Below are 27852 nucleotides of genomic sequence, written 5' to 3'. Positions count from 1 at the left end.
AGTAGCACATCTCCATATCTTTTTTGAGACTTATGCCTATTTCTTTGCTCATCTGCCTTTAGCAATTTCATGTTCTGAAAACAGAAACGCAAGAGACTGCAGGTAAAAGGGAATTAATAGTTCATTGCATCCCAGGGGAAAAAAAAAAAGCCCAAAACCGTAAAAACCCAAACATACAATATTTATTGTTCGGGAAGATTAAGGAAATCAAGGAGATGTGTCTTCAAATTTTAATTTTGGAAAGGAATTCCTGTGGACCTACTGTAACTCAATTTCTCAGTAGCTTTTTTTCTCGGTTTACCATTTTAAAGCAAGGCAAGTAATACCCTTCTACTTTATAAGAGCATTTCACAGCTAAATAATTTAGGGCCAGACTCTGCTACTTTTTTTTCACATTGTGTGTGATATCTTGTCATGCGACTATCCCCAAAGGACCAGCAAACCTATGTGACGACTCCAAAGACAGGCTTCCTTAGGGACAATCACGTGTTATTAGACATAATAAGGAATGACAGAATCTGGCGGTTAAAACTTCATGAGATGCTCAAATACTACAGAGACAGCAGCCATTAAAGCTATAGATTAATTACATCTAAAACAATCCCACTTTGCTGCATTCCTAACATCTAAAATATCCTTTGATTTCAGTATCGCTACTCTTCATTCTCAGCACATTTTTTTAAACATTAAGACCTCTGAATTTCTCCTCAGACAAGGACATAACCACAGACGCTGATGCCAGGTAAAATTACTGCAATGAGTTCTGGTTTGTACAACTTTTGGAAAGCATTCGGAAACAGTTTGCTTCTTGGGAGGTGAGGACTTAAAAGAGTGTCCTCACAGCACAGAAAGTGACAAAACTTCTTTCTGGAAGTAATAAAAGACATTTTTTTGCACCAAGTGGTGAGGCTGTGGTTTAGCTGGAGACTACATAAAGGCTGTATGGATGGCACAATGTATTCAGGGTGTATGCTATTGTTATGGTTTGAGGAACCTACAACAATTTATTGTTGTTTGGACAATTATTCTGTCACCCAATGACCCCTCCCCACCCAGGAAGGGGAATCAGGAAAAAACAAGGAAACCCAGGGGTTGAAATATAAACAGATTAAATAGAATAATACTAAATAATTAACATTAATAACACCAAAGAACCAATATTGATCCTGATACCAATATAAAAGGATTATACCCAGCCAATTATACCAGTAGGAAGCTGTGCACTCCCAGCAGGGGACAGCAAATGTTGGACACTGCGGCTTTGGGAGGAAGAGAAGGGCTCAGGGGTCCAGCACCGGGGCAAGGAGGTCTCAGGATCACAGCCATCAAGGGAAAGAGAGAGAACTCCTCAGCAAACTTTCTAATTTATATTGGATGTGACGTTCATGGTATGAAATAATCCTGTTGGCAGCTTGGGTGAAGTGCCCGGGTCTCCTTCCTTCTCATCCCCCCACCTGGCTAACTCGAAAATACTGAGACCTTGAAACCCACACACCGTAGCTGGCTATAAAGTAAGTATTTTCACAAATTCAGACACTAGAGTCTTGTAAAAATGCGGTTTTCCCAAGCATTAGAAGAGAGCTTACTGAACAGTAAAATTACTGAAAGAGAAATTAATCCTGTGTCCCTCAAACCAGGACAACCATTCTAGAGGTGCTGCCTTCCTCCACCTTCCCAGAAAACCCATCTCTGTACCGATGAGAACAAAGTTACTGTTACAGGAGTAATTACATAAATTAAATTAATATGAAGGGGCTACATGAAAAGCTGTTTTAAGCTGCTGGACATGCTTGGAGTGAAGTAACTTGGCCTGAAAGATGTCGTAGGCTGAGGATTTATAGATTTAATACTCCTTCCTGAACAGTTTGACAGTTCACAGTTACCACTTCCACACTCTGGGATGGGCCAACATCCCAAACTCAGGAAAAATAACCTATGGCCTGCTGTAATAACTAGAATTTCTTAGGTTTACATGACACTGCTGGGCAAATTTATACCGGGCTGAGGCCGAGCAAGGCACAGGATCACCCCAGGCTGGCCCTCGGAGTGGCTGAAGGAGAACCAGTAGTCCCACCACAGCCTTGACGAACGCATTGCGGCAAACATTTCCACATATAAAATCTTCTGAGGGGGGATTTTTTGTGCTCGCAAAAATCTTTTCCCTTCAGAGGGAGAGATATCTCTGGAAAACCATTCAGTGTCCTCAAAATAAAGGTGTGAAGCCCGGGGGCGGGGGGGTTCGCTCAGCTCCAGAGCCCAGCATGGACAGAGGGCGGTGAGGGGGGATGCCCCGCTACGGGGATTCACCGTGTTATTTATTCTATAAAGCACCTTCCTCCTCCGCAGCAAAGTGGACGGGGGAAGCTCGCCCCTCTGGAGGGAGCGGAGCCACTGGCCCCGAGACGAACCTCCTCCCGCTCCCCCTCGTCCGCCCCATACAGCGCCAGGCGGGCGGCGGGGGCGGGCCGCGGCGGGGGGAGGCGGCACCGCGCCGGGGCGGGGCGGAGCGGGGCGGGCGGAGGGGCCATGGAGTCCGTCGGTTAATGGCGTTCGGGGTTGCCGGCGCCTGCCTGGCAGGGGCGGGGGGAGGGTGAGGGGAACGCGGCGAGGGAACAAAGCACCGGAGCTGCCAGGTGAGGCCGTGGGGAGAGGGTGGGCCGGGCCGACAGCGTTAAGGGAGGGGGAGGGCTCATCCTTCCTCTCCCCTCCTCCATATCGGCTGTTTGCGAGAGGAAAAAATTCTCCTCGGGGTGAATTTTCCCCGCCGGCCGCCTCACGGAGCTCCGCCAGTCCCTCCACGGAGCCCCGCCGCCCCTCGCGGCCCTGACGACCCCCTGACGGAGCCCCGCCAGCCCTCGTGGCTCCGCCGCCCCCTCACGGAGCCTCGGAGCCCCTCACGGCCCCGCCGCCCCCTCACGGAGCCCCGCCAGCTCTCACAGCCCCGCCGCCCGGTGTCGTTTTACCCCTCGGTGTGAAGGGAGGGAGGGAGGGAATGAGGGAGGGAAGGGCGGCCGAGGGGCGGGATCTGGCGGGGCCGGGCCGCTTCCCACCCAAGGCGCCTCTTCTTTGTGTCCAGGTGGCGAGGGGCCGCCGGGCTGCCCGCCGCCATGGGGGTGCAGGACCGGCCCCAGTGCTTCTTCGAGATAGAAATCAACCGGGAACCAGGTAAGGCTTACCTCTCCCACACGAACACTCCTCTCGAGTGCTGTGGTGGTTGTTTTTTGTATTTTTTACCACATTTTTACCTTAATAATTGACTCAGGCCGTTAGCAATGAGTTTGGCCACTGATGTGTAATTTCTGAGTTAGTCTTTAGTAACTTCTGATGTTTGCTAGGGTGTTGGATACTTTTTATTCTCGCTTGCGATTGATTTTTATTTGCATTCCTGGAGAGAGAGCTTCAGTGAGACTAACTATTCTGAAGATAAAAAGCGTTCTGTATTATAAGTGCTGTGTAAAGGTATTATACCTTTACAATTCTATAAACTATGGAAAATTGGGTCAAGTTGTGAGGAAACTGGAGAGGTACTCCTAGAAGTATTTTTAATCACACAGTAATTAAAACTGGAAAAGGACTTCAGGAGGTCATCTGGTCTCAATCTTTCCTCTTCCTGCTCAAAATGAGTCTTCTGAATGTAAATGAAGAATTGGCCATAGAAGCATAGAATGTCTCAACAGATGGCCTGCTTAAAAAAATAATAATAAAAATAAATCATCTCTTAACTCGTATTTTCCCTATGGGAAGTGTCATCACCCGTACGTGGGACACTGCGAGTTTTAATCCCGGAATAGCTACTTGATTCCCTCTTCTGTTTTCCCCGCTCTGTAAAAATGGTCATACAGATTTACTTACTCGTCTTTTTGAACATGAATTTATCGATGCATATTAGTTGTCTCACACGTACTCAATGCCCTATGTTGTTACTATTTGTCTCTCAGAAAAATGAATAAATGTGATGGCTTCATTATGCTTTCACTTTCATTTTCTGCTCCACTGTTTCTCTGAAAGATTTTGAAATAAGGTCTCTGCATTTTCAGATTTCAGTTGCATGAAAATGTAACTGTAACCTGTTTGACTTGCTTTTTATTTTCACCAAAACTTGAAAAGAAAGATTCAATTCTAACTTCAGTGACCTGATAGGGCATATCTGTAAATCTGTTGCTATTCAAACTCCTATTTGAGTTGCTTTAATTAACAGTGACTTTTCTGAATACTTTGAAGAGAAAAATGGAGTTTTAACGTTTTCTGTTGCTTTAAATTCAGATTTGCTATGGAATGAGACTACTAAAAATGTTTCTAGGTTGGGTAGGTTTCCAGTTTAGGAATGGTAGTTTGATAAGATTGATTATAGCAAAGACATTTCATCATCCTTCATCTCCTTTGCTTTTAATCTTTGTTAGGGTTTTTTTAACTCTTCATCTGAGGCATCTCTCCCTGCGCTGTTTTCTTCAGCTCTTTCTTTGTGCGGATGTTCCTGCTCCCATTTCATAATACTTCTTGTTGCCTGCCTTGTCCCTTCCTCCGCCTTGTGCTGTGCATCACGAGTGAAAGTGGATTACCTTGTTTTCCCTCACATCTACTTGGGTTTGACGACTGATAGCGGTGTCAGAGAGGAATTGCAGCGTTAGTGTTCTTGGTGGTGCAGAGCTTTCAGTACCTGGGGTAGACACAGGGGCTTTGGCTCTGTTCGTGCCAGTCTGTAGTTATTTTCCCTTTTAAAGTAACAGGAATTTCACAAATCTATCAAATTCAGAGCCCTGCTGTTTTTATTGCAGCTGACTAATGACTTGTATTTTGGCAGTAAAACATGCCAATTTGTAAAATGTTGGTATGGGGACTCGTGTGTACTCTGGTTATACTGCTTTATTCTAGTGTCTGTTTATTAATTCACTATGCAACTATGTCTTGGGATTTAAGGTTATATTTAAAAAGCTTAAACATTGCTCTTTTAGCTGTAAGATGACCTTCAAAAGCTGAACCAAGTGTGAATGATAAAGCAGTGCTTCCAGATGACATGAAGCATTAACTCTGAGATGTACTCTCTTGCTGATACTAGTGAGGTATTAATTTTAACTTTTAAGCTACCAGCAGACTTCCAAATTAACATTTTGCTTATTTGACTTTAATACAGTAAGTCAATCTACTTGTTGATTTTTATTAGATGTAGGGAGAAAGAACTGGTGAAAAGAACAATCCTGCATTTTGTTGCTAGCCAAGAAGTAAGACGTTGCCCCCACCCTGTCTACGTTGAAAAGCTGAACTCGCATCTCTCCACGAAATGTGGAGAATAAGAGGACGTGCCTCTAGGTACTGGAGACATCTCTTTGCCTGCAGAATTCAAAACTGTGTCATTTTTAACAGTGTAGGTTGCTTGGAGTCCAAAAATATTCCTTCACGCAGCTGCCAACTCTTAGCTTTCCCCTTACAGACTTTGCTTACCCAATGTTTGTCAAGATACCTCTAGCAATTAAAAATAAGACAGCACAGGTATGTGTGTGCATATGTGAGAGGGGAGGGGACTGCATAGTTCAAATTAATTTTACTCTTTAACTAGATCCCTTAGAAAATACAGGAGTGAATATTGTAGCTTTGGTTGTGCTTTCAGAAGCTTTATTACAGCTTTTGCGTCCATATTTTAATTTTAGCTACAGAATCTTGGCATAAAACTTGATGGCTGCTTGTATGTGCCTCTTGCAGTGGGGCAAACTTTGTAGGCTTTGTGTCAGTGTTTTTTAAGTCTAAATTTAGGCTACTTTTATTAAGTTGCCTGTTAAGCATTTTTTTATGAATACACATTGTGGTTCGTAATTTTAAAAGAGCAAATGGAGAATAAATCGGGAATAAGCATTTATTTCAATACTAGCACAGACAGCAACTGTCCCTTCTTTGGGACCCCCCTACCAATGGATTTGAACCCATACAGCATGCACATCGGAGTAAACTGTTTACAGTGTGCCAGGAAATTTGGGATGGCAACAGATGCCTATTTAAATAATTCTGTCTTTACTCTGTGATGCAAAAATCCGTGTGGAGCTTCAGTCTTTCAGGTACCGTGATAATTAGAACGGATGTCCGACTGGTATGTCACACACATACTCTCCTGCTGTAGCATTCATGTGGCCATCCGAGATTTTTTTCACACATCTCCCGTCCCTGCTCCCCCGACTGTCTTTATCCATCATGAAGTATGTTATATTTACTAATTTTTCCTTTATTTCATTCTTATTCACAGCAGAATTTTCCTTCTTCTCTTTTTTTTTTTTTACTTTTTTTTTCTTGTCTTCTGTTATCGTTTGACCCCTTGCTCGCTTTTTCATTCCACTTCAGCTTCTTACCTTACTGGGGTATGTCCCTTCCCTTATTGGTCAGTCTGTTATTTCATTACTTCTCTCCTTCTAGTCACTTTTGCCTCAAGTTTGATGTATTTCGGGATTTCAGCTGCTATGAATTTATGTGAAACAAGCTACACTGCAAAAGTCATCATAATACTGTGCCTGCATTAGTAGAACCAGGGAGGCCTTATGGCCTTTTTGTTACCCTTCCTGAAGATGGAGACTGTTCTCGACTAGCTTCCCATTAACTTTTAGCCCTTTGAAGGCAAAAAGTTGTAGATTGGCAGAAAGCACTTTGCCCATGAACCGCTTGGCAAACCAGTTGAATGTGGTACAACGGACGCCAGAAGGGCATGCGCTGTGGGGGGACCCCTGTCAGAGGGTGTGTAAGGGAGATAAGGTATAGATTTGGAGGGATCTGGTTTAATAAAAATTGTAATCCAGTCATCATACAGAATTGTTGTCAGTGCAGAATGAAATAACCTGAAGACTTATCTTGGAGTCTGGAACAAATTGGATCAGTAAATGGAAGAGCAAACTGATCAGCCCCTTCTGCTAGAAGACAAGGTGTAATCTCTCGCTTGTGTATCTGTGAAACTGAAGACAGTAAATTTTTGTTATATGCAGTACTGAAATATGTTTACTTTTGTGGAGACCACAGAAGATTGGGAGGGAGGGAGCTTCAGGTAGTATTTGTGGAAGACAGGCCTTAGTAGAGACCTGGGGAAAAAAGTTTATGGAGTGTTAATGTGTCAAGACTATAGATCCCTGCTCAGGGGAACTGAGACATCCATTGTTTTAACTGGTATTTTAAATCTGTTCTCTTTCCACAGTAAGCTTTTATTTTTCTGAAAACAGTAGCCACATTTCTACTTGAAAGCTGTCTTTTTAAATTTGTATGAGTTAGCGTTCACAAATTCTGGGATAAATAAATTAATAAAATTAAAGTAGGGTCATTTTAGTGAGCTGTTATTTAAGCTTGTATGCAAATCTGTCTAAGCCTTTGGGCCTCTGGCAGACGTCCTGGCCACTGTCTGTAAGGGATGTGCATCACTGTCTTAATGGTTGTAATCCCTGCTTTCTCCTTCAGCAGGATATTCCTGTTGATATACTGGGAAAAGTGCTGCACTGGCTTCTTTCTTGGTTTGCTCTAAGACATCGGGGAAAAGACAAACCCAATATATTTAAATTCAGTTTTGAACAGCTAGGTTTATTTTGGGTGCAGCTGTCTGAAATTGACACCTTTATGCCTGAAATGTAACATCATTTAGCAAAACAGTTTGTATTACATGGAAAATACATTCAAGCAATATGTGTTTTGCTCCTGAGGTTGTTTCTAAAAAGTTAAGCAGCTAAAATGGAGGAAATCACTGGCTAAACATTTGCAATCAATGCTCATTTTGTTAAACTTTCCTACTCTGAATTTTTACCACTTAATTTGAATCAAGTACTAGTTCTTCCTCAGCTAAAAAATGGGTCAGGGGTTCAAAAACAAACCAAAAGAAAAACAACATTTTCATCTTTCAATTTGAAAATAGAGTTCTGAAATTGGATTTTTTTTCTGGTCATTATGCCTTCTGGTTTCTATAATTGGTATAGCTCATTAGCTACAGATAACACTTTATGAAATCAAACTTCAAAACATCTTAGACTTTATATATGCATCGCTTACTGTATTTAATTACCAGTAATGTAAATACTTCTTTCATCACTTACTCTAATTTATATTTAAAAAAAAATCTTTAAAAAATTAGTTAAAAGCCTGCTAGCAAATAAGAATGCTTTATCAAAGTATTGTTTTACAAATAACAGGCAAATGTTAAGTTGGATAAATTTCTATGGTGTTAGCACAAAAAGTACAGTAATGTGCTGTAAAATCTATGCTGTGGTAGAGACAAATGTGTCTTCTAGCTAGGAGCTGGTGAGAATCAGTCTTCTGTTGAGAACAACACTATGTTAAAATTATAGAAATGTCCTGCCTGCTGATGCATTACAATAAAGATTTTAATAGTTTGTATAACTTCCTTGTGGCGCTGGAAGATTTACATCTCAAGTTAGGCAAGAACTTCATTGTTAAAAATATAATCCCGGCGTTTTTTGCTTTAGCCTAGAAGTGAGTTATCACTTCAGGCTCATTTCTTGGCTAAAGCCTACTGAGGAGTCTGGGTGGGTTTGTTAGCAGACCTGAATAACCCCCTTTAGCAGTTTTTTGTTTGTCTTAATTTACTCTTCAAGTCTTATGGTTAGTCACAGAAAGCTTGTTCCCCAATCAGATAACTTCACCTTCATACCAGAGAAATTAAGCTGAAGAAAGTATTGGAAATTTTCTCTCTACAGTGCAGGTGAATCATTTCAGGGAAGAGGTGTCTAAATCTGAGGAAACCGGTAGCATGTCAAATGCTGTTTTTATCTGAGCTCCAAATTTAAAATGAGATGTTTCCTTTTGTTTTTTTGAGGTAAGAGAAAGATTTGTAGGTTCTAAGCATACTTTATAAAAAGATTTTTTTTCTTTTTTTATTAACAGCTGTTATTTCATACGTATTTGATCAAGGTGTGGAAATGCGTTTGATCTTTCTCTGGCACATTTCATTGTTTGTCAGTGGAAAATACAAGCTTTCAGTGATAATAGCATTCATGCAGTTTAGACAAAATACAGATAGTAACCCAGTAGATGGATGCACAGTATGTGGTTTATGTATTACAAGCACACATTTTAGATAGCTGGATATAACCAGGTAAGCAGCACTTTAGGTTATATGGAGGAGAAGCGTCCTTACCCTTTAAACTGGTTCTATAGTCTTTTGATGTTGAATGTGTGCGTCACAAAGTTTGTAGGAGTTGAAAGGCATGAGAATCTAGCTGATGTTATTATTGACAAAGCACTAGTGAAAGAAAGATACTGTTGAAATCACGGTACCTTCGTTATGAATGTCATTTTGCATGTTCTGCCTGGACATCTTCAAGAACTTAAGATGATTTTCTTCCACCGGAAGACAGATGTGGTGGTGCCTGCTGCTTAAGGTGCTAAATATGGTGGGTTTTGTATGTGGGACAGGGACTTGAAACCATAAGGCTTCTGCAGTTTATGCCTGAGGGCAAAAGTCCCTCCTGAAGACCACAGGTGGTGACACCTATTAGTTATTTGGCAGCTGTCATCTTGGTAAATCGGCAGCTGGTCTTTATTTCTCTACTCTTGGTACAATGGGGATAGTGACTTTTTTTTTTCTGAAAGGTTTTATATGCAAGAGGAAATCAGTACGTGGCTTTCTAAAGCACTTTGTCGCTGTTCAGTTCAGCGCTTCTGCAAGCAGAGGAATGGGATTTCTGCTCTCCTGAATTGTGCTTATAACGAAAATTGATAACACTCTTGCTAAACTGTCTTCTCTATTGTGTTCTCTGTATGAATCTTCAGTAGTTTCTTCCAAATAGCTGTCTTTTCATAGTGGTAGTTACAGCTACCACTGTTTAATGTAGGGTCTTTGAATGTTTGCTGTTTCTTCATTCTTTGGAGACTGTCCCTACCCATTTTCTTTAGATTTTCCTGCTGTAATGACCAATGTTCAGAGAACGTTCTTACAGCAGTTAATGAAATGCAGACATTTCAACAGCTGAAGACATCTTGAATTTTTATATAAGAGTACAAAATACAGGGGTGTCTCTGTTATTTCTTTTCTTTTTTAATTTCTCCAATTTTTTTGAACCAACAATGCAAATTGCTGGCAATTGTATATGTTTGGACAAAGCCCAACAATTGAACACAATTTCTTAGGAGCCTCTTAGAATTTTTCTTGGTGACAAAGTATTGAATAAAATGCACTTGAACTTCAATTATTTTTTTTTTTTCTTTAAGTGGAGGAAAAGCGAAGTAATTCCTGGAGTAGTTACTTTTTTAAATTATCTTTTAAGTTCTACCAGTGTACACCACTAGAGGGTAGTGCTCATTGACAGATTATTACTGGTCTCTTTGTAATGCTGGCCAACAGTGTGGTTTTTATGGTATATTTCATAACCTATAGACACCAACTTTTTCTTTCCTAATTAAGTATTTTTGTACAGATTTTGTTATATAGCTATAAAACTTATTTTTTTATCTTCTAGTTGGTCGAATTATGTTTCAGCTCTTCTCAGACATATGTCCGAAGACTTGCAAAAACTTCCTTTGCTTGTGCTCAGGTAAGTAGCATGCTTATGTTTAAGATTTTTAACGTTTCTTACAGTTACTATTTGTTTATGCAGGTATAAACCACAGTATAATAATAATGCTGATATATATATTTTTTTCTTTTCTGGTAAAAACAAAGCTGATGCTTGTTAGCCCTGAGGAGGATTTGAGTAATGCGTAGCAGGAAATAGCATGGTATTTCCACTCCTCAGATTGTTAGTGTGAGTAGTGGAGATAATTGATGATTACAGAATTCAAAACTGTGAATTTATGGAACAAAAATGTATATTCATTCTTTTTGTCCCTAATGTGGGGCTCCTGTTGGTAGAAGTGATTGACAAGGCTGAGACGATGGTGGAATTATTGATCACTCAAGTTACACAAATGTGATAAAGGCAAGAAATTCTTTAGGAATTATCAGGGTTTTAGGATTTATCAGGAGAGACATTAAGTATTAATGTCACTGCACAGTATAATGGTGACGTTTGACTTGGGACACTACATAAAACTTTGAGTATATATACATTTTTTCTTATTTAAAATGTTGATTATATCTAATAAAATTTTCAGTGTATTTCAGGTTCATAGAAGTGCTACACAGGGATCAGAGGACAGGAACATCTGTTAAATCTGAGAAAACTTTTTCATTTTTAGCTGAATGAAGGACTAAAAGGGAATATGATGGTCCCTTAGAATTCCTGGGCTTGTTTGGTGGGAGACAGGAGAGAAGGGATCTGTGAAATCAAAGGGACAACATGGGCAAAAGAATGCCTGGCTATAATGTAGCACCCTCCAACCCATTTTTTTTTAAGTAGGACTTAACTTTTTAAAAATGGTTTTTGATGATTGGAAGGGTTAGGGTAGTAAGGGTTTGGTGGGGTTTTTTTTTTTGGTCTGCACTGTTCCTCAGGGATTTTTAAGCTGTAAGTTGAAGGTGAAGGTTAATCTTGATTAAGTTATTATAGGAGTTGCTGTGTGTTATTTATGTGAAGAATTCAAAGGTCTTTTACACCTGAATGCTCAACAACTTGCAGTATACCTTGAATTAGTTGCACTAGTGAAGCCTCTACCTTGTATATGAAATAACTCTTTTCCAAATCATTAAAATGAGTCAGCAAGGCTTTCCAGGCAGCATTTTAATAAGTGGTTTTAGTGAACAGCTTTTAGCTAACTGATTATGTGAAACAAATTTGTTGAGGGACATGCTGACACATGAAGAAAAATGTAGGCTGATACTCCTTGGTATTGGTTGATGTGGGATTTCCAGTGCTGTAGCAAAGGGGGGCATGTGGAGAGGGGGAGGAGGGGAGAGGGGTATGTCTATCCCTGTGATAAATAGCTTTGCTTGAATAACTTCCGTGGAAAATAAAAATGGGGTAGGAGGAGGCGTGGGTTATGGGTATGGAGAGTCAGGGTAATGGAAAATAAGTTGTATTCTCTGAGGCTTCTACAGGTATGATAAACAGCAATGCCATGAGTGGTTTCTGTGCCACAAACTGCTCTTTGTCTTCATCCTGGCAGTGATGGGCTGTTTGGAATGGCACATCTGGGATGATTTGGCCATCAGTTAATTTTGGGTGGGAGAATAACAGATCGCAAAAGGGGAGCATTGTCTCTGGGTAACAAATACATGTGCACATCTGAGGGCACTACATGGCGCAGAACATGCTGATTAAATGTCCTCTGACAGAATGTCAAATGCCTTTTCCATAACCATTGGGATGAAACTGAATGCTGGGTTATTTGTCCTGTCTCATTAGAGAGTATCTCATGCACATGTGATTTACGTGGGATTTTAGCTGTTGCACAGGGTATTATACACTTATTACTCTTAATTGCCATGTTCTGACAGCTTCCCTCTTCCTGGAAGCTAAAGTCAGTGTCTCTCTTGCATTTCATCCACCTGCCCAGTGCAGTTTTTCTTCTGAATTTTTCAAGAAATAATAATGAAACTTGAGGTTCTGGGATGCCTTTCTCAAAAATCACTATTAGGTTTGAACACCGGGAGCCCACTGGGGCCCACTTCTTAGGAAACCTCAGGCTCAGAACAGATTAACAAGTACCATGGCCTGGCTTGGCTTCTGCAGCTGGGTAAGAATGGCCCTGGGCCCAGTTCAGAGTTTGGGAGATTTTTAATGTTTTCCACCCCCCTGTTATGATTCTCAGTTCGTCCTGGAATGGTTCTTGTATACACAATTTTGTTGCCCTGTTCTGCCAGTCTTTTCAGAAATGGGTGTCTGTTTTGTGCATGTTTCATACTGAGATGGTAAAGGTTGGTGCTGGGCAGATTGGCATTAAGGGATGGCCTGACGCTGTGCATGGATTGGTAAAGATGCTTGGAATAGCTCAATCCCATTTTTCCAAGAGTAGATTGCACTGAAACTGAGTTGAAGCCTGTTCTGAGCTCAGATTCCTGTCCGGGGATTCAGCTGGTACATCCAGATGTATAAGTGGTTTGCAAAGAGCTCCGGTGTAAGTTTCAGCTCACATAGCAGTGAGCAGCTATAACCACAGAAAACAGGTAACCTATCATTATTGTGAACTCCTGTTTTCTTAGAAATTGTTCTGAGTAGATTGCTAATAAATACACTCCTCCTTGGGAGGAGAGGGGTTTTTGTTTGTTTGTTTGTTTGTTTTGTTGTTTTTTTTTTTTTTTTTAAGAAGAAACCTATTTTTCACTTGAGAGTTCCCTTGTAAATGGGCCCCTTCTGCTATTAATGGATGGTGAAAAGGCAATAGGTAGGACTGTGTGATCTTTTATAGTTGTGGTATTCTGATGGCGCTCTCATATCCATTAGCACTAGTGTCGTGGTTTTGGCCAAATTGCCCAATGGCCGGTGACAGATGCTCCTCCTCTCCACCTCATACACAGAGAGGAGGAGGAGAGAGAAAGAGATTTACGAGTTTAGAAGAAACTAAACTACTTTATTAAAGTATTAATAATAAAATAAAAAGGAAAATAAGGAAATAGATACAGTACATACAAAACTGCATTAAGCTCCCAGGATGACGTCACCGGCAGGCACTGGGGAAGTCCCAGGCTGGACTCGGCAATGGATGGGAACTGGATTCCACAGCTGGAGTCAGGAACCCATGGATCAGGATCAAAGGCTGATGAACAGGCAGGGTCCTCCTCAGATGTCAGCTGTTGAAGGAAGAGACCTGACCCTTCAATCCCTCAGCTTTTCTACTGAGCATGGGGCAGATGGGATGGAATACCCCTGTCGGTCAGTTTTGGGTCACCTGTCCCGTCCGCTCCTCCCTGCAGGAGGGACCCCTGACGCTTTTCTGTTTCTGACCCTCCAATGGGGCAAAGAATGAAATTAGCTGACCTTGGTTGTTATAGCAATAAGTATAAGCAAGAGCCTCACTGCATACCATTCTGTGGCACAAACTGTCTTATCACTCTGAACGAACCATTTTAGACACAACATGCTGTTAACTTCAGAGAGTTAGAAGAGGCCTAGCTAAGAAATAAAATCATTGAACAGAAAGTTGGTTTTGTTTTACCTCAAACCAGGACAGCTAGGGAGGTAAAACCCTTGGAATTTTTTAAGTCACAATCTGTACATTCTTTTTGTTTAACCTTCTTGCAGGTGAAAAAGGAATTGGCAAAACAACTGGAAAGAAGCTGTGCTACAAAGGCACTACGTTCCATCGTGTGGTTAAAAACTTCATGATTCAGGGTGGGGACTTCAGCGAAGGTAAAATACACTTTTAAAACTGAAATGCTTTAAGTGGAACAGAAATGTTATAACTTAAGTGGTTATAATGTAATTTTAGAAAAAGCCATGGATGCATTACAATGCCATAAAACTATTTCATTTTCTGTGAAGTAATAGCATAGATCACCCATTTCTTTGTTAATATTTGAAATTCTAAAATGTTTCAACTGAAGTAATATTTATTTAGAAAAATGTGTTAAGTTAAAGAAAAAAACCCAAGCAAGCCCTTGCTGGAGTTAACACCTATCTTATTATAACAGAATTCAAATCCAAAATGTAGTCTTAGTGCTTTTCACTTTTGCGTCCACAGTAGAGGCAACACTAGTAATTGACTGATACAGGGACCTAACTGTTTGAATAAGTTTACTTTTTTCATTATTTGTAGTAAATAACCTAGAAGTTTTTAAAAGAAGTCTCCAAAAGGAGTTTTTTGCAGGAGTTTCTTTGTTTCCTTCCCTGCAGTATGCGTACAACATAACGTTTTAGCCTGTTGTCTGTCCATGAAATACCTGTCCTTACCAAAACGTATGTCGTCTTCACTGTGTCCTGAAATCTTGTACCTGATAAAATGGGCGCGGTGAGAGAATATCTTGTTTCGAGAGTCAAGTAGAAGTGCCTTTAAAACTGCCAACTACTTTCTTATCCATTCTAGTGGTTTCTCGGCCGCTTTGAGCTGGGCGAGATTGTTGGTCGTACCTACTTTGGTCTTTTTTTTTTTTTTTTGCTTGGCGTTGTTTTGCTGTCTGCTGCTTTGGCAAATACCAGTCAGGATTAGCCTTTGGAGCCCCGCTTCAGACTTCCCAGTGTTCAGAGGCACTAAGGCAATCTTCATTCTCAGTGTTTTGAGTGTCAGCAGGATAATGCACGGCTGTGACTTTTAATTAAGAAGCTTATGCTCAGATTTTAGTAACTGGCCAGAGTATCCTGGTTTGTTATAAACTGGTGGAATGTTAGATACAGCTTTTTTCATAAATGAAACAGAAGGTTTAATTCATGTTTTTTAATGCGTAGGTAACGGAAAAGGAGGTGAATCTATTTATGGTGGCTATTTTAAAGGTAAGAGGAAATATGTCTTTGTGGATTCTTTATTCGGTTCTGAGATAAACAAGTCTTGATTCCCAAGCTACTTAATGAAATCAGGTCTACTTATAGATCACCTCTTGCATGAAACTAATGTTGCATGAGAATTATTTTTATATGCATGACTTTCAGATAATTTTTTTTTGGTAATATTTAACTTTAACTGACAATTAATTAAGGCTAACATTATTGATTAAACGTGACTTTCAGCATGGAGGTTAGGCAACTTTATTCATGAATAAACTCCTATCTTCCTGCCTAAAACTGTCAACATATTCTTTTGTTTATAGAGAATGTGGTCTTTTGCAAAATGAGAAGGTAAGAGACAAAAGCTCAGTAACACAAATTCAAACTCTGTTCCCTTGTACCCTCCCTAGTAAATATATAGACAACTGATACGTCCGTTTGTAGATGGATATCTGTGTTGCTTGGAGAAATGAAGAGTTCTGTGTCTAACCTTTCTGAGGGTTAATGACTTTTTCTGAGAAAGAATACTGGCATAATTTCCAGCTCTAAACAGCTATTTTTTCTTTTGTTAATGTCCCTTTCCTCCCCTTCCCTGTTCAAGGTTTGTATGCTTAGTTTTAATTTCTAAAAGTGTTTGATTTTGTTTATATGCTACACAAGCTTTTTTACTTACAAAGAATTTGTAAATAAATGTATATTTACCTCTTCTTAAAATCTGTTGTTGGAAGGAAAATGGTGAGTTTATAAAGTATTTATTTAAAGACATACAATTCTTTGTTACAAAAACCAGGTAGTTATTGTGGTATTGGAGTGTTAATGAAGTCACTACATGTATTGATGTGACAGCCCCTGGTCCTGTATGTTTTGCCAGTAGCTCTGCTGGTTAAGCGCATGCCATTAAGTTTGTCTTAAACAGAGACGTAGTTTGGTGTTGGAGTGTCGCAGCCTTTAGTCAAAAGAAAGTGTTGAATAGATCCATTTGCTAAGCAGTTACTAGGGTTTGTTCCTAAAGGTGGTGAGTGCGAAACATGCAGCATTGTGTTTTGGCATGTAATCTTAAAAAGAATGGCTTTTTACACTCAACTTAGTATTTTTAGCTTTGAAAATGAACTTTGGAAGATCTGGTTTTATGTTATGCTGTACAGCCGGAAGTCCTCTTTAATTCACCGCAATATAAAATGCGTGTTTATTTTAGTCTTAATTAATTTTATACTTAAGTTGTAGGAAGAATATGTTCTTCAGTTTCTCATTCAGGCATCTAGGGTTTTATTTTTTTTTCCCTTGTATGTTTCGAGACTTCCAGTTTTGAATAGATAGCCACCTATCTTGTAATGTGCCATACCAGGGGAATGGCTTAGATCTTTCTGCCTGAGGTACCTGCTGTGTAAATAACAGTATCATGTATGTTAAGTCTTGTTTTAGGATGTCAGTAAGTCTGCCAACCTTGGTTTTATTCAGAAAATGCTGGCTTTAAATCCAAGTCTATGAGAAAGTAATGTTTACTGAAGACATTATAATAACTTTTTTTTTTCATTAGAAATGTTTGCACTGTATCTGAAACTTTTTCTTTTAGAAAGAATGCTTTCTGTCTGATAACTGTTTCTACTGTAACTTTTGAGAGAGTTGTTTAAACCTGGTCTTTGTTTTTTCCAACCTGTTCATGTTTCTTCAGCAGCAGAAGAATTTCTCCTTATAGCATCCAAAAGTTACTAAGAAAATTAGACTTGTGTTCTTTGTCAGGGAAAATCTGACAAACATATTTTTTCTTCAAACAGATGAAAACTTTATTCTCAAACATGACAGAGCGTTCCTTTTGTCAATGGCAAACCGAGGGAAACATACCAATGGTTCCCAATTTTTCATGTGAGTAGATGTAATACGACAGTTGAGCTTTTCTTAAACAGAGAAGCGCTGTTCATGAGAAAGATGGTATTGCTAAATTATCTATAACGATGTTATCCGCCTTATTTTAAATAGGGTTGAGGGGGTACCTGCAGTGTAAACTCTAATAGGAAACATTAGTTATTGCAATTTGCTTGTGGCATTTATTTGGATTAGGAGCTGGTACTACATGTATGTTCCTTGTTTATCTCGTTTTTTTTTTTCACCCTAAAATTATGACTTATGCAGTAAGTTCTTAGTGTCCAGAAAACAGATTCTTTGACTTTGTGTGCATCAATCAAATCTTAACAGATTATCTGCAAATTACAATGTTGAGCATTGTATGCAAAAGGAAGTTGGGTATAGAGGTGGTTTGTGTAGTTTTGCATGTGCTCTTTAAAATATGGTGATTTATGATTTAGTTTGGGGTTGTTTGGTTTTTTTGTTTGTTTGGTTTGGGTCAATTTTTTTTTTTAGGGGGAGGATGAGCAGTGGTTTTGTTAGTTGTTTTTGGGTTTTTTTTTCTTAATTTTTATTATTTTGGAGTGTTTGCTCCTGACATGCGTTTCTTCTATATTGCTGCATAGTTCTGTTTACTTGTGTATATACCAGCTACTTTGGTACCAACACTGTGTAAAATTATGTGCTGATAATCAGATTTTTCCTTCATTGCCTTAAAAAAAAAAAACAAAAAACATTCTAGTATGTAGCCATATTCTGATAAATTGTAGAAAACGCATGACTCTCTACCATCAGTAAATACTCAGACCTGATATGTCAGGGTATTCTGGTTAAAGTAGCTGTATTGTAGGTTCAGTATTATTATCTTTAAACTTGCTTATTTATATGTGACTATTTCTCCCGTTGACCCCCATTTAAAAATTGCTTTCTGTTAATGTTCAACAGTTTGTATTTGGAAAGATCTGGATTATAGCTTTGGGCTTGTGCTGAGAAGAACTTTGTGAAATAACATTGGTGTGTTCAAAAGTAAATTTTAGTGTAGTTACTTAACTAGAAAAACTGTTTTTTCTTTGCCATCTTTCTTGGGGGTTAAGAATGAATGGCGCTTCACTGTCTTCAGTAAAGGAGTAAATTGTCCTCAAGAATCTTTCTTTTTTTTCTTTTGCCTGAAAAAGATCTTCAGTATGATACAATGAAGTTCAGATAAGAGACATTTTTAGGTTTATTCCTAAAGAATGCCCTAAAAATGGAAAATTAATAGGAACCGAAGAGGAAGTCTTTCACAGTTACCACTGTTCTGACTTTCCATAGTGATAAACTCGGGGGGGGAAGAACCCAAAAAAAACCCCCATCTTGTTTTCTGTTACCTTCAAACCAAATTTAACTGTTGTGCTTCCTTACAGTAAATCTGAATATGTGTGTGTGTGTGTGTGTGTGTATATATATATATATATACACACACACAAAAAGTAATATGGAATGAAATATATATATATAAAAAACCCTTATGGTTTAATAAGGTCTCTGCAAGACACTAGTTCACTCTTTACTACTTTGGCTTATCTTTTGGTTCTCATGTCATAATTTTCCATTTTTAAGCTTATCTGAACACTATACATGAAAACTTAATGATGTCACATCAGTCAAGAAGCTATCATTTGAGGGCTCTAAAGTTTCTTTTCTCTCCTGCATTGATTCGGAAGTCATGTTCTTTCCCTTATGCTTAGTAGACTCAGCTTACTTGTTCAATTAGATTTCACAGACATAAACACCTTTTCTCTCCCCACACACCAAAACAACCTAAGGATGTGTTAGATGCTAAATTGTAATTTACATGGGACAATACAATGAACAGTGTTTAAGAGCACTTTCATCAAATACAGAAGTATTTTGCAACGTGCAGTTTTCTTCAAATATTCTGATTTTTCATAAAATCACTGTGAAGAGCAAGTGTTAGTTTGGTGGGAATTCAGGCAGAGTAGGATAGCTAAACGTAATCCTCTCCACATAAGCTAGATTCATCTCAGCTGCCTGTAGGAATCTAAAGAGTCCTGGGGTGTCCTGCCTGGCCTTCAGCTGCTGGGAGAGAAAGGTGTGGATGTTCTGAAGGTTTTATTTGTTACCCGCTTGCCCCATGCAGATTTCTTGGACATCCTCCGGTGTCTTAAATGGCACCAGCTTGCCCTAGAGTCAGGCAAGTAAATCCAGCCCAGGAGTAAACTTCCAGTATAACTGATGAGGTTTAGGTGGGCTTCTGAGTCTTCAAAGCATGTTTCAATGTTCTAGACTTCTGTGACCCTCTTGACCAGGACTTTTTTTTCATTTTACCATATGCACAGACAGCTAATGCTGTTTGAGACACCATCAGGAACTCCAAGACAGGGTGTGCAAATATGATGTAGCACCTGCAAGACACCATGTACTCCAGGCAGGATGCAGTAGGGCAGCTGAAGATGTCTATACATTGGTAATCGAGCTTTCTCCCTAGATCTGACCAGCAGCTGAGATGCCTAGCTTGCTTGTGGATGCCTTTACTGTATTCCAAGCTTACGGGTTTAAGCTGAAACCCACCTTTGGCCTCCAGTACTGCAGCTGATGCTGGGAACGAATATCTGCAATTCTAGAATCCATACAGAAACCATTGAGGCTGCTCATAGAGGCAGGTGTGTATATATACCGTCAGCTGCAAAGTCAGGGTCATGTTGGGTAAATCAGTTTATGAATAGGCAAAGATGGGTGGTGAAACACAGTTCAACCATCTCCCTTTTTGTATAGCTTTTTAATGGTGGAACTTGGTTTCTGCTTCATAATATGGAGAGTTTGAATTTCAAGATTCAAAGTAGGAAACAACGACTGAAGACTTCATCTAGGCAGTTTGTGACTTAACTTTAAAGTGCAATGTATTAAAGCAGCTAGTCTTGCTTGGTGACATTTGCCTGATTACTTTAGGGAATGTACTGTGCATCTATACAGCTTTTCTTTAATAAAATATGTTTGTTTCCTTTAGTGTTATACTTTAAGCTGAAATTGTGTTTCTTATACTCAAAAGAATGCTCAGTTATTCAGTAGTTTATCATTAGGAAAAATGTTCTTCAAATGTGTAACCTGAAAATTGTGTGAAAGGCAGTCTTTAGATTTTTTTTTTAATAGTTTGAACATGTTTCATTTTATTTATTAGATTTATAGAGAGTGAAATAGTTCATCTCCATCTGAACTTCTTAGTTGTTTTCATTTTTTTTATACTAACTTCAGAGTTGAAAACTCTATATTGCTCTATCATACATGTGTAATGTGGCAGATAAGGAGTGCAAATAAGCTATTTTCTTGTATGTTAGTATTTCTCCAAGTAGGGCTAAAGTAATAGCCAGAATCCTGACTATGACAGTTCTGCTTGCTCATCAGAAGCTCTTTCCCTGCTTACCACAGAAAAGTGTCATTTGAAGTAACTAGCCTTTACAGAAAGTAATTAGGCAGCAAATATCTCTTTGGCAGACTGCACCAACACACTGGTCACAGCAAGATTCTATGCAGTGCCTAAAAATTGTTAAAAGTTGAGCAACAGCGGTTAGTTTTACTTGAAATAGAAGCTCCAGGCTAATCTTAATGTAAACAAGCATCTGAGCAATCTTAAAGTATCATCAGCTTTCTTTGATTCATCTGGAATTTCTCTGGCATGAATGAGTTTGAAGCATTTATAAGCAACAGTAGAGAGCTGGGCATGGAAAAGACAGTGTAAGTATTGTTAGGAAGCTCCAGTGAGGCCAGTGTAACAAGAATGAACATAAATTAAAGCACTGCAAAAAGCAAAAGTAGAATAAAGTGTCAGAAGTGTACATATATAGTGTCAGCAGTGCTGTGTTTAATGCTCATTGAGTAATTTTCTCCCCTTTTTATCTCTTTTCTTACTTGAATAGGAGTAACAGTTGGGTTGAAAGGAGAATAAGACAGGATTGGTTTTCATGCACGCGCGCTTTAAATAGGCCAAGTCTATTCACAGATGTGTCCAAGAAACATTTCCTGGTCTGGAGAAACGCATGTTGTTGAAATCCAGCAGAAAGGATACAGAGACCACCCCTTTATATTGTTCAGATTTCTGAAATACTGGAATTTCAATTTTCTATACCCACAGAGATCTGTTCTAACATTTTGTTGAAGGCTTGTGTTGAGAACAGTTGTAAGGTACCAGTTTATAAATTAGCTATTTGCATTTTCAGATAACACCACTATCAGTTTGCTTCCTTTCTGTGAATAACTTTAGAGCCACCTGAGTGTGTTAATTTTCTTTTAATTGTCCTGTTTCCATGTTGATACTCCGATGTGGAATCCCTAGGATGGGGTAGAGCTTGACAAGGAACCACTCTAGAATCACCTTCCTTTTTCTAGATATTCCAATATCTGTTTTGGACTGCTGCTGAAAAGGTTGTTATTACTATTATTAGTTATTGGGGGAGTGCATCTAGAGGATTATGCAAATACAGTTAGTGTCTTCAGGTCCCTGATTTAGCGTTGGTGGGGGCCCGGGGGAAGGGAGATAGTCAGCCTGTTCCTGGATGTTGCAGCTCAGTGACTGTGTTACTTCTTGGGTCATGTTCTTCTTGAGCAATCTATTCTGCTTCTCAGTCAAGCTGATCTGATAATGGTATCTTGTCTCTTTAGAGCAACTCCATCCTGCCTGTGGCCATACCCAACCTGTAGTAAGGAAAGTTGCAATGCAAAATAAAGTACTATAAAAAAGAGTAAAGCAATATAAAACTAATGAGACTCCTGATCCAGCAAATTCTTGCATGGGCTTAACTTTGCTTCCATTGTCATACAAAATCTGTCAAGCTACACTTACTAGAAAAATAGACACAACTGGGCAGGATGAAGCATAAATAAAACAATAGGAGGCAAAAAAAGTAACCAGCCTCTTTGTTGTTGTTGGGAAGTTTTGTGTAATTAACTTATTGCTTTGTTATTTAGCCATGTAGTTTACTGAGGAATATATCCTTCATACAATTTAAAGAGCGGGCCTTGGTTGTGTTCCTTATCAGTTCAAATGCTTGGAGTTCTTGCCCCTGTGTCCGAAAGCTATTTAAAACTTGAGGCTGTTTTGCTATTACTGATAGATTTATATTAATTTTTTTCCATGTTGAGGGTATTGTTGGCTTAATGTGTCTCTCAAGCTCTGCTTTCTTGCTCAAAACTAAATAGTTGTTTTTATTTTAAAGGTGTTTATAATGTGTGGTGCTGTGCCTAGTTACTAAATCCAAACAAACTAACTGCTTTGATTTCCTAAATGAAGGATAAAATAAATCACGAGGACTTCTTTGCTTTGATTTTACAAATGGTTTCTGAATGTTACTGACTTACTAAAGTGGTTCATTTTTAAGTCTTTTTGGTGTCCCATAACAGGTATCTTTCTAATCAACACTTAATTTTTTTTTTTTACTGTGAATGAAATACCTTTGAGCTAATTTTTGAACAACTGACAGTAATATAAAAACCTAAAATTTTCAAATTAAAGGGGCTGATGTTGCATTATCTTTGAGCAAAAGCGGTATATGTGCACTTACACACAAGCAGGTCCCATTGGTTTGAGCAAAAGTTTGTGTAAAAGCACGGCCCGAGTGAGAGCATTCACTGGATGCTTTTATGTGTAATAAGTAACAAACAGGTCATTTCACTGCTCAAGTTAAGCAGACATAAATAAGAAGTAATAGTTTATTTGGGAGAAAAAAAATATGGATGAGCTCAATTTAAAACATTGCTGCTGCTCAGAATTATACGAGAGCAAAAGTGTGATGTTAGCTGGTGCACGTGTTTTGTCTTTTTTTTGCATCTGCAATGTGTTTTTCTATAATTCTGAACACAAGCAATCGAACAGGAATATGCGTATTTAGAGAAAACACCTATTTTTCTTAGTTTTAGAAAAGCTTCATAATACAAGGAAGATGTCACTAGTTATGAAATGTATGAAGTTGTAGACTTACTGACTTAACACATTTCATTTGTAAATAAAAAACGTTTTAAGCTATGGTGTGCCATCCTGTGAAGTATATACTTAGGACGGGGTTCAACAGAGCATTTGAACACCTATATAACTGCAAGCATGTGAATAAACCCATTGAAATCAGTTATTCATCTGCTTAAAGTTGTGCATGTGTTCTAACATTTTTGCTGGATTGAGACGTAGAGGGGAGCGGGAGGATTCTCTTTTCTAACCATTTATCTTTGTAATAGTGTATACAAGCAGGTTATGCCTGTAGGTTTCTTTTTGTTTTTAAGGAGAACTTACTGTAGTTTTCAAAGTACCTTGTATTCTAAAGAAAATTTAGAGCCCTCTTTTAGGCATCCTTGTTCTGCATACAACTTGATGAATATTAATTTTAAACTTGTATTTAATAAAACATAGACTCAGTTTTGTCTGAAAATGTATTACAATTTATTTCTGCCATTTTTGTGTAAAATTTACAGAAACAGTGTTACATCGTGCGCTCCAAAGGTAATGTCTCATTCCTCTAAGGCTGTGTCCTTTCCTTTTCTTTATTCTGTTTTTATCTTTCTTGTTTTTCTGATCATATTGTTATGTGCATTGAATCCTTTGTTAGGACTGAGGTTCTCGGGGGGGGGGGGTGGGTGATAACATGCTTTTATCAAAAAGATGCTTTTCTCTTCAGCAGTGACTTAAACCAGTTTACTTTAAACTTGAGTGAAGAAAGGTATTTTTCCTTCTGTAAATAATTTGGATAATAATATACGCTATAAGGCAGATATTGAATGTTTTAAATTATAAAAGTTATATATAAAAATGCTTTAATAAAATATTATTTTCTGGGTTCCTATAGTGCAAAGGCAGTAAGTATGTTTTCTCCTGATGAAGTTTGGAAGCCAGAGCAAATTTTCAAGGATTGAAAGGCAGGACATGTGCAGAAAACTTTGAAGTCGTTTTTTAAAGTGCCCATTTGCAGAATAAATGTCATGTTACAACCCTGGCATTGAGATGAGAAAACTTTCAAAAGTACAATGAGGAGCTGGGTTTCTGCTTCCCATAGGAAGTTTTAAATCGCCCAACTCCTTACTGTGCGTCTGAAAAGTTTGGGGTGTTTTTTTGATGGTGCTTTTCCTTGTGTCTTCACTTCATGAAGGAGTAAGTGAGGAAAAATCCTACCCATTTTATCTATCAAATTGCCACTGTAATGGAAGAAACCTCTACGTGGGTTTTAATGTACCAACTATCCCTCTCTTTGCTTATTGAGGACTAGTCTAAAGAAAGTATGTGCTTAGGTAATTTGCTTAATTGGTCTTCACGTGCTGCTGCAGCATGGCAGGAGCACAGGACTACAGCACTCATCGAGTGCGTTGGAACCTGTTGCTGTTTCTAACTAATTCTAAGCACCAAGTCTCCTTTATTACTGGTTTCATTGAAGTAACCCACTTCTGCTTTTTCACTACTTTAAATCAGCTTTATAATTAAGCCCACTTAAAGTGTTTACTTAACAGCAGGTTGTTAATGCAGTTAACTTTTGCTTAAAGAACTTCAAAAGCTGTAAGAATTTTTGTTCGTAGCAATGTGCTATATTCGGAAGGGACAAACAAAAGACACCCCTTACTATTGAGAAATTAAATGTCATCTTGATAGCATTTCTTTCCTTGTGTTAAATCAAAGAAGTTTTCTGTATTATTTAGTCTGGTTGGCATTTGGAGCTTAAAAAAAATGAAGAGTGTAAACACTCTTGATTCATTGTTCCATCTTTTGGCATGCATTCCAGCACTGGAAGGGTTTGTGACCTAATAGTTCAAAACTCGAGTGAGGATATGTGCTTAAAAAGTAGTATTTTATTATAGCAGTGAAAAACTGACTTCATTGTGCCACATCTCTGTTACTGTAAATTTAGAAAAAGCATCTGTGATTATTTATTTTGAGAGAGGGGAGTTAATTGGAAGTAGGCTAGAAAGGCAAAATAGTGCCTGGGGAGGAGAGAAGAATGTTTTCAAATGTTAAAATAACTTCAGATGCAAATTATCTTATGTATTTTTTTTTTTTCTTCCCCAATATACAAGATTAATGCAAGTTCTGATGTTCCTTACTGAATTTGTCCGTGTAGCAAGGTTCCTTTGCAACATTGTGCAGGCTTACTTGTAGAAGTAATTGCCTTTATTTTTTGGAAAAGGATATAGAGAGATCAGGTCATGGCATTATCATCAACAAGATGAATCTTAACATGTAATTATATACGTGCAGCCTTGAATATTCCAATATGAAGCCAACTCAGAAATTTGGTGTGACTCCAAATGCCTTTTAGGATAGCGTACAAAACGTAAGGCACTGGCGTTTCTCCTTCAGGCTAGAAACAGGTAAACGTGGGATGCTGAAAAATAGGGAGGAATTCTGCATTTATCCCCGGAGTAAGCTGTAGGGTAGTATATAACGTCTGCTTTATTGTGCTGCTGCTGCTGTTGGGAAGCCTGTGAGCTTCTGAGCTGAAGTGCTGTAGTCTTGATGGTTAAAGATAGAAGTGTTGCTTTGTATTCTGAGTCATAAAGCTGATTAAATAAATGAAAAGTAAAAAAAAAAAGTAGCGGGGGGGAAGCAAAGAATCTATCACATACTGTAACTCTTCTTTTTTTTTTTTTTAAATAAACTGACTTTAAAGTAACCTTGTAGTGTAATTACCTAACAATTTCAGAAATGTTTACATTCCATTAGTTATCCAGTATTTATTGCCAAATTGTATCTTCTCTGCGATTAAAAATGTTAGTGAGTTATATTTGAATGTGTATTTAAAGACACTTATTTGAAGATTGTTTATTGCATGCATAAAATGATACTTGGTACAGCTTTCAAGTATGCACAATTAGCTAAACTTCAAACAAATTTCATGTAAAAGTTTAAAAAAGCCTGTGTGTATAATCTGTAAAGTTTTTTAAATTCCATGTATGTAACTGGATTTTTTCACTATTTTTTTGTCTTACCTTCATCTCTTTTTTTTTTTCTGTGCCATTCTCCTCTTTTACTTCATCTGAATCCCTGACTTTTATTTTTTTTTACCATCCTACCATCTTGCTGTTTGTCAAACAGAACAACGAAACCCGCTCCTCATCTCGATGGGTAAGAATCCTTTATAGTTTTTCCAATGATGACTAAAATTTGAAGGTTGTAAGTCTTCACATGTTGTATTGAAAGTAGACGACAATGGGGAAGCAAATTCTTAATTCTGTGAAAAATTATACAATAGAACAAGATGGAAAACAAAAGTTTCTGCTCTATAAAAATTTCAAGTTGCAACTTATTTCCTAAAGCTGACCAAAAACTTGTAAGACCCTAAATCTTAACATTCATTTCTTTAAAAACTGGTTGCTGCCCTCAGTCCATAAATCAGTGCTTTGAAATGTCAAGTTTAATGTATTCGATAATACCCTTTTTTGTGGGGTGTTTTTATCCCCTATAAAAATTAGTTCCTGGAAGTATCAGTTATGGGGCAAATGGAAGGAGGACAAAGAAACGTGGTATGTGGTAGAACAAAACCGGCGATTTCTTAATTATAACTGTCCCCACAGTGCCAGTGGGAACTTGTATGCTAAGTTTGTATACACCTATAAATGCTTCTTCTGTAGGGAAAACTGCACTTGGTCATCTTCATTTATGGATCTCTCTATTGCGCAAAATTTCAAAATAGAAGGATGGATTAGAAATAATGATCTGTTTGCCCTGCCCGAGTAGAAGAGAGTAGAATGACATCAAGTATTTCTTTCAAATTGAACTGGAGTGGACCTCCGTTCCACGTTGCATGGAATCTTAGCACTCTTGTAAATGTAAAAGTAATAAGAATCTTATTTAAGTTTAAGACATTTTAAGAGACAGATAATGGCAATGAAGCTGAATGTTTCTATTGCGGAATGACTTTTTAAATCTGAAATTCATTGGAAGATAATTACAGCAATATATAAATGTTCGTACTTTCCAAATATTTTATTTCTGCAGCGTACACGTTGTCTTTGGACTGGTTATTTCTGGTTTTGAAGTAATAGAGCAAATAGAAAATCTGAAAACTGATACTGCAAGTAGGCCCTATGCCGACGTACGAGTTATTGACTGTGGGGTGCTTGTTACAAAATCAGCAAAAGATGGTAAGCATACATATGACTGAAGTTAATTAAAAGTTGACATGGCTTTCAGAGAATATAAAAATTACTCCAAGGTTGAAAAATCATTATGGTAAATCTCTAGAATCTTAATTCCTGCAAGCCTTTAAAACTTAAAGCTTGGTGTAGGTGAGGAAGGCACAGCAAACCTAACCTGACCTAGAGCTTTACGCCTTGGAAAATGTGTGCCTGCCTCCAATTCTCCTTAATGTTTGAGGTTAATGTGACATACTCAAAAAGTAATTACAGCTTATTTTTCTGACTTTAAAAGATGGAGATGCAAGCACAAGCTTTTCTTGAAGTTGAATTTTGTGCTGTTTCCAAAGCTTTATTTTAAGATCATGTATTGTTAATATATGCAGTGTATGTAGTCAACATAATTTGCCTTTTCCTGAGAATTCATGGGAAACAAATGATCTTAAATATATGTTTAGACAGTCGCTGTAAAGTAGTAGAGTGTTATAAGTTCGAATTTTCTACTCCACTTTTGACTTTCCTTAAGGATAATGTGGTTATTTATGTCCTTTAGAGAAAGTCAAGAGGATAGAAAATGTAAAAGTATGAGGATGCAGAAAGGAGAGAATGACAAAGTTTTAGAAATAAAAAATATACAACTGCA

At 38.3% G+C, this 27852-nt stretch overlaps 1 protein-coding gene across 9 annotated transcripts in view; it reads left to right on the top strand.

The window, feature by feature from the left end:
• Positions 1 to 2545: 2545 nt before the first annotated feature.
• Positions 2546 to 27852, top strand: part of NKTR (natural killer cell triggering receptor) — a 42241-nt gene continuing 16934 nt past the window's right edge. For 3 of the 9 annotated variants that reach the window (XM_063324295.1, XM_063324294.1, XM_063324296.1), the window contains exons 1-8: positions 2546 to 2633; positions 3077 to 3165; positions 10431 to 10505; positions 14091 to 14198; positions 15231 to 15275; positions 17042 to 17129; positions 26170 to 26199; positions 27073 to 27218. In XM_063324295.1, the coding sequence (XP_063180365.1) occupies positions 3108 to 3165; positions 10431 to 10505; positions 14091 to 14198; positions 15231 to 15275; positions 17042 to 17129; positions 26170 to 26199; positions 27073 to 27218 (550 nt within the window). In that variant the 5' untranslated portion in view covers positions 2546 to 2633; positions 3077 to 3107. Of the gene's footprint in view, positions 2634 to 2689; positions 2970 to 3076; positions 3166 to 10430; positions 10506 to 14090; positions 14199 to 15230; positions 15276 to 15589; positions 15618 to 17041; positions 17130 to 23574; positions 23593 to 26169; positions 26200 to 27072; positions 27219 to 27852 lie in introns of those variants that run through there. The other 6 variants (XR_010069768.1, XM_063324293.1, XM_063324290.1 and 3 more) reach the window with 4 other exon arrangements.

This window comes from Chroicocephalus ridibundus, chromosome 2 (assembly GCF_963924245.1).
Source record: "Chroicocephalus ridibundus chromosome 2, bChrRid1.1, whole genome shotgun sequence".
In the NCBI taxonomy this organism is placed as follows: Eukaryota; Metazoa; Chordata; class Aves; order Charadriiformes; family Laridae; genus Chroicocephalus; species Chroicocephalus ridibundus.
Note: the sequence above shows the minus strand (reverse complement) of the source record. Positions and strands in the feature narration are given on the sequence as shown.